Source organism: Cariama cristata, unplaced genomic scaffold, assembly GCF_000690535.1.
Source record: "Cariama cristata isolate BGI_N322 unplaced genomic scaffold, ASM69053v1 scaffold12748, whole genome shotgun sequence".
NCBI lineage: Eukaryota > Metazoa > Chordata > Aves > Cariamiformes > Cariamidae > Cariama > Cariama cristata.
In genome coordinates, this window is record NW_009630721.1 from 319 (window position 1) to 7,711 (window position 7,393).

A 7,393-nucleotide genomic window follows, 5' to 3' on the forward strand; every position below is an offset into this window, starting at 1 on the left:
TTTTAATCTACAGTGCGTCAGAAGTTGCAATGAAGAAAAGAACAAAATGGTAAAACCACAGCTCTTGACAACTCTGGTTAGAGAAAGATTTCACAGCTTTCACTCAGCACGCAGACCCCGCGGCCTTCAGGTGCTTAGAACCATATTTTTTAATACAAATTAGTTTAAACAGCACTTTTGCTATACAGTACATATAGTTAACTGACATCCCAAACCCCACCAGTAATACCGATTATCTGACAAAAAAAAAACAAAACCCAACCTTATTTCAAATAGTGTTAATATCTAGTGCAACGGGGACAAACTCATCTCTCCACAGGAAAAAGAACAAATAAACAAAAAAAAAAGGATCACAAAAGTATTGGTGGTATAAAAAGGTTTTGTTTTGTTTTCTTAAAAAACACACCACAAATAAATAAAAGTAAAAAGTAACAGTCCTCTATACACTCAGTATAATTTAGGAATAGAAATGTTAATATGTTAATGGTGGTTACTTTTTATTCTCCAATTCTTAATTTTCTAAACCTTTAAATTATTACTCCCTGAGAGCTTTGAATTACTTGTATTATTTTTTTTGTCTTTTTTTTGGACTGACATTTGACAGGTAGTTCTGCTTACAAATTTGCAATGACAACGAACAGCAAACCAGTCCAAAAAGGACCTGGCTAAGAGACGAGTGTTTCTTGGCATCGCTGCTTCTGTGTGTCCGATACAGAAAAGAGAAAAGAAGGTGGGTGAAAGCCGGCAAGTTTTGCACCAGCCCCTTTCTATATCAGAGACCGTCGGTCCTGACCCACCTTTACAGAGGATACAGTTTGTCCCACTGAACAGAAAGCAAGAATAAAAATTACAACGCAAAAGTTTATGCTCTTCGTCTCCTCTGGGAACCGACCTTTCCCACCATCTTGGGCCAGAAAACGTTATAAAAGTATAAATACATCTGTGTGGCGTTAGAGCGATAAGCACTTCGGGGTAAACATTTTCCTTTAGCAAGGTGCCGGTAAGAGGAGAAAGAGCGTTTCCCAAGGATGACGGGAAGAGCATCGCCGGGAGCGCCTGCGGCGCCGAGCTCGGGAACCAGCACGAAAGCACGGATCTGTGAGTTTTTTGGAATAATCACAACAACAAGAAAAAAAACAACCAAGGGATTAAAGTTCAGTCAGTTTTGTTTTTTTCTTTTTTTCTTTAAACCGCTCGGCTTGTGTGCAAGGCGTCCCCCGCCAACGGCCCGGGGAGGGGTCCAAGCAGGAGAGCGGTGAGGAGCGGCTTCCCATTGACTTTTGGGACCATGGGGACCGCCGGCGTCTCTGGGTTGGGTCCTCTCTTGCTCCGCGGACGCGGCATTGTGCTTGTGCATGGGGAGAACTACTTTTCGGAGTGGGTTGGAGGGGAGGAGGCGGCACTGGCATCCATCAGGGTGGGCTGCCCACGCATCTCCATCCGCACCCCCGACCTGACTATATACACAGTATATACACACACACACACTCGCCCGCGGGGAGAAAGAGCGTGCCACTGTTTCGCTTTGAATCGCAAGGCAGTATAATGGGAATAAAAAAAACCCCTAGCCACTTCAAAAAGACTTAACCCGCGTTTTTTTGTTGTTTTTTCACGTTGTTCGTTTTTCAGAAGTTGAGCTTGGTGACAGGCCTCTCGCGGCTGCTGTCGGCCAGCTGGTTGGCGATGCGCTTGCGGTTGCGCTTCAGTTTGGAGAGGTCCTTGTCAAAGACTTCACCCGAGCGCAGGGCTGAGACGAGGTCGTCGAACTCGCCACCTTCCTCCCCACTCTCCTTCGCCTTCCTCGCCTTGCGCTCCCGCTCCCGCTGCTCCTTCAGCTACATGCCACGGTGGAAGGGGGGGAAAGGAGACATCTTACTCTCATGCAGGTGGTTGTGAGGGTGCCCAACACATGCATGGTGACTCCCCAAATTCATGAAACAAGAGTGGTTTCCCACCCCAGTGCTTAGCTCGTGAGAGCTGGTCAGGGTCATTGATACAACCCATGCACTGAGGTCCACAGCCCCACGGCTGCTGCTGGTGGAAAACAGCAGCCCACAGGCAGCACCAGCTCTGCTGCATGTTTTAGCTCCAAGATCTCACTGACTCAAGGTCATTAGTTAATTAAGCAATCAACAGTGAAAAGTCAGTGGGTCTAAGAGCACAGAAGCTCCTTGCCCAGTCTTCAGCGCTCCCCCGTCACCAGGGCCACCATGGGGACAGCATGGCATGGTTGCCATCCCCGGGTGCCCCACGGGTGCTGCCAGACTCGCCACTGCCCGCTCACCTGCGCCTCCATGCGCGCCCGGCGCTCCTCCTCCTCCTTCCTCCTCCTCATGTTCTCGTTTTCCTGCTTGGCCTCGGTCACAGCTTGAAGGAACTGGTCAAAGATGCCGAAGAATTCGTCAGGCTGCATTTTGTCCGTGTCTTCTCCAAAGTGCTTCACAGCCTTGGAAAACTGGGAGAGAGAAGAGAGGGGTCCATCAGTCTCAGAGATACCCACCGCACCGGCAGAACCCCCATAGGAAGCCTTCAACCTGATGGAGCAGACAGAAACACTTCCAGCGGCCATGGTGGAGAGTAGGGCTTTGCTTCATCAAGCCTTGACTTAAAACATGAAATAAATCATCTGATGTTTTACCTGCTGCCCTGTAAGAGCTGACCTGGATCGCTCCTGAGCCCCCTCTCCCCTTCTCGCCCCTGGCTCTGCTGAGCTTCCCCCCACGCCAGCTTGACTTTATTAACTAAGCAGCAGTAAAAACAAGGAAGCAAAATATTGTGGGACCGAAGACTGAAGACATAAAACTAATAGTAAACACGGCAGGGGAAGGGAAACTCGCACTTTTAAGTTTTTCTTTGAAGTATTTTTGGGGTATTATTTATCATTGCCACATGCTCTGCTATTGAAACCAAATGTGTTGGTGAAACTTCTAAAAGACTTTTCTGCCTGGGCTCAGGCACAGCCCTGGGTAGGGAAATAGGGAGTTTTCTGGCCTTCCGTGCTGTTTGCACACCATTAATGTAAGGGAGTCGAATGAGGCTGCAACAAAGGTCAGGACAGGACATCCACGATATTGCCGACGCATTCCAGTCCCCAAGGAGCCCGTGAGTTGTCCTTGGGACTGACATCCTTTCTTCACACTTCCAGTATGAAGGAGACTCTTTGTGCACAGAAAGTTTGTTAAAATTGTGATGGTGCATTCTGGAGATAAGCACGCTTAAAAGAAAACAAAAACAAAATCAAAGCACAAACAGATTTATTAGTTGCTTTGATTTTGCTGGGTAGACCGAGAAGAACATTTTTAAAACCTGCCTGTATGATTTAGTTTTATTTGCAGGGGTGCCTCAGGCTCTTCAAAAGACATTAGGGCATTTTTATTTCTTTGTTTACTTAAGAGACTTAGCACTTCAAGATGCAGGAAGGAACCTGAGAGGTGGCACTATATAAGTCAAAATAATTGAGGTTATTCTTGTTGATTTTTATCAAGGTATTAAATTCTCTGCCATGTTACAGGAGATTCTGGGGGAGGGGGCTAAAGCCTGAAAATGTTATCCTCGCAGGACATAAAGTTTATAAAACAATGATGTTTCTTCTTTCCTATGAGAAAGCAGTAACACAATTTGAATCTGGACATTTGGTTAAAAAGTGAAGAGCTGGTGCACTTTGCACATCCAATAACCATGGGAATAGCTGCACATTTCTTCAGAGTGGACTTCGATGGGCGCTGGGGACCACGACAAAACCTTCTCCTCCAGATCCAGCCAAGTCAGCAGAAGACAATACAGTTTGCAGAGCATTTCTCACTATCTCCACAGCCCTAACTCACTGCAGGGAAGATCTGCCAGGTTACCGCCAACAGTTTAAAAAGGTGGCCTGGGTTAGCCATGGCCTCAGGAAGGCAATGGTCAATCATAATGCCCAAGCATGGGTGGATGGTCGGAAGGACAGTGCCAATTGGACATTGGTACAACCAGGGAGAAGGAGGTGGTGACACTTGGTAACTTCTGTCTTTGGAGAGGTAGCTCATGCAGTGGGACAAGGATGGGACCTCTAAAATGGCCTCTGCTGGACTATCTCCCTGCCACTTCAATCAAGATGAAGGCCACGCCAGGGAGGAGATACTGGAGGACTGTTCTTGGAGGAAATGGAAACCAGCTGTGTGCCCCTTTGCTGAAAGAGGGGAAGCAAAAGGTACTTGGGAATCACAGATGTTAGCCAATGGCCACCCCTTTGCTGCGATTTAAACCAGCCTGGTAGGGAGAAAAGGATAACATGGTAAGAGGTCATTGCACATGGCTGCAAAGCACTCACCAAGGCATTACTCTGCAGAAGGCGAGTTTTTTAAGTAGTTTCTCTAACCAGGTCTGAAGTTGGCCTCAATTCATGTCACTGAGCTCCTCTTCTCTGGAGAGGAACGCTGGGCAGGTCTCAGATTGAAGCTATGCATTGGACGCAATTTTGTTCTATAGAAGTGGGTCACTCAGGCAGCCTGGGTTGTCTCTGATACCAACCTCTGGATGACCTCATGTCCAGCCTGAAGACCTGGTTGCATTTTTCCTCTTCTTCCATCAATATCAGACAGAACAGCTTGCTTTCTTGTCACCTTCAGCCTTCACTGGCCAAGACACCCCAGCTGCCACACTCCTAACTCTAAAGCCACCAAAACTGGGATATTTCCATTTTAAGGCACGGAAAGCAAAGCAAGCCCTCTAGGCTTGAGTGAAAGCTCTTCACCAAAACTCAGATCCTCACAAATGACCTATCATCTCCTGCCCTGATGGACACAAGTCTCCCATGGCTAGGCCCTGCCTTGCACTTCCAAAAGATAGACAGGTATCTCATGGCTTTCTACAGCACATCTTGTGTCCCAGAAGCAGTCTGTTGGCCTGACCGGCGATCCCCTGCCATGTTGGGTTGTGGAGCAAGAAAAAGGCTCTGGGGACAGACAGGGATGTACTTACCCACCCACTCCAAACAAACCATGAAGAGCAGCCCAGCACCTTTCTCATGTCAGGGTCTCAGCAGGACACTTGCATGATCTCGTGATGGAGGTTTCTGAGATGTTAACCTGGGAAGGCCAGGACCATCCCTCCCCTGTTCACTGGAGGACAGGCTGAAATGCTACCCAGGTCTCAAGGACGCTGGTGACCTTACCAGCTCTTTTGCTTCCATCAGAAGATCTTCGACATCTGAGAAGCTGAAGCTGGCTAATGTGATGAACTGGCTGACGACAGAGACAAACTTGTCCCCCGTTTGCTGAACCTGAGACTTCTGGAAGTCCAGCTCCTTTGGGGAAAAAAAAAATGTAAATCTGGTCAGGCCCTGGCTGATGAGGGACACCAATACCATCAGCCTCTGGTAGTGCCATTGGGTGTGTGCCCACATCAGTGCCACGGGTACCGGCTGCACCGCCACCGCTGCTCCCTCATGCCATGCGTCAGACCACGGATTACCCCGTTTTACAGTATTATGCCTGCACTAGGCTTTTAAGGCCAAATCCTGCAGGAGAGATCGTGGAAGCAACATAATTTAGCAAGACAGTGAGTCCTTCGGGATACCTCCACCATTTCATCACCACTCCAGCTGGGCTGCAGAAGTGCTCCCCAGCCCAAGCCCCAGCCCTCTGCGGTTTTACAGCCAAAGGGAGATCCCTCAGCACATCACAGGTATTCCAGGGGCATCATCGCTAGACTTACTCAGCCTCCTTTGGCACATTAGATATAAACCACGCACGTGCCTAACCACAGATGGTAACTTTGGTGCCAAAACAGCCCTAAGAGGACAGGCACACGTGCAGGGCAGGAAGGAAGGACACACAGATCTCCAGGATGTGAGATAAAAGCAGCTTCACTGGGAGCTCCCTCGCCTGCCTCCCTAAGGAGGGAGGCCACGCTGCTCAGAGCCAGGCTGGACTATATTTGATTTAAATAATACTTACAGTCTCCACCGCTCTCAGACCGCTCCTCAGAGTGTTTATTTCTTTCTCCAGCTCGGTCATGCTGTTGGAAATGGCAGGATGTTAATTGTCGGCCTTCCTCAGAAAATTCTACAGCTCTCCGACCAACTTGACTGTGTTTTTCCACTGAAAAGATCCCGGTGCTGCACACATTGCCTCCTGTTTGCAGAGCAGTGTGTCTCCAGCAGCAAATCAGGCTGACAGCCCCTAAGCTAGGACAGTTGCCTATCTCAAAGTGGCTGCAATTGCTTGTTTTAAAGCAAAGCACTTTTCTGTATTTTTAATCAAGGGGACTGCGCAGGCTTAGCAAGCTCAGCAGCCTCCAGACCTCTCCAAGCAAAAAGAGAGCTCAGGAGAGATGTTTGTTGGGCACAGCAGAAGGTAGCGTTGTTGTTCCAGTGCACAGCGGGCAGTTTTTCAGGGTACCATGGTTAGGTGAATGCCACACAAAGCATCCTTCCTAGCAGCGAGGCTTTCATAAAGGGAGACAACCCAAATACAGAGAAATAAAAATACATCATCACGTCTGGCACTGACTTTGTTTACACAAGGCTCAAGCCCACGATGAACTTTGAATTCAAGTGCTTACGGGTTTCTACCACTACATCTGAGGGGAAGCTTTCTCACAAAGACTTGATGACCACAGGCTTGACGTCTTTCCAGGGGTGTCTGTCCGAGGGCTGGGGTCCCTGGAAATGCTAATGTTGGGTCATGGGGTAAGCGTTCCTGGCAGGTTTAGTCTGGGAAAATGCAGCTTTGGGAGCCCTGAGCTCCAGCAGTTCATTATAGCGGTGGGATTGACAGAGGCGGCACTTTTGCTTCACAGCTGCAGGACTGGGGGAAGTTTAGGGTTTTCCAGAGCTTTAGAAACTTTTTGGTTTCACTCTAGATTGGATCAAACCCAAATATTACATATGGTGTCCAGTTTAGAGCAAAATGATAAAGTTTAGGGGGGTAAAAAATCCCTCAATGCAGACATTTTCTTTCCCATACACGTATCTGTACAACAGCTGCAGATAGACGAGCATGAGAAAGCCGGATCCTCCACCGGCGAGGAGCGTGCCCTGCTCAAACAATGTTCTCAGCCGATGCCTACGAGGGCAGCCGCCACACACTCCTCCTCGTACGCCAAGATTTGTCCTGTCACTTTGTTTAATCCCTATGGCTGACAATTATTTCACATTTTAAAAGTGAGGATGCTTGCTTTGCACATTACAGATCTTCTGTGTGGTAGCCGCTATTGCTACAAGAGCACTCTGAAACTTGAAAGACCTTCGAGCTGCTGTAAACTCTGTGCATATTTGCCATCCCCTCTCTAAAATGGTGCTGTTTCAGGCCCTTTTCATGTCCACGGCTAACACGAATGCGTGCTGACTGCAGAAACGTGTGATCTTTGCTGCTTAGGTCCCCGAAGCAGCAAAACCCGTAAGCTCCTGCTG

General features: G+C 48.3%; 1 protein-coding gene across 1 annotated transcript in view; it reads right to left on the reverse strand.

Moving 5' to 3' along the window:
• Positions 1-1,625: 1,625 nt before the first annotated feature.
• The window catches only part of LOC104165904 (disheveled-associated activator of morphogenesis 1-like), a gene marked incomplete at its 5' end in the record, with an annotated part of 22,456 nt that continues 16,688 nt past the window's right edge, over positions 1,626-7,393 (reverse strand). Inside the window, 4 exons of the mRNA XM_009705675.1 lie at positions 1,626-1,835; positions 2,285-2,455; positions 5,153-5,284; positions 5,937-5,997. Coding sequence (XP_009703977.1) covers positions 1,626-1,835; positions 2,285-2,455; positions 5,153-5,284; positions 5,937-5,997 — 574 coding nt within the window. The remainder of the gene's footprint in view (positions 1,836-2,284; positions 2,456-5,152; positions 5,285-5,936; positions 5,998-7,393) is intronic.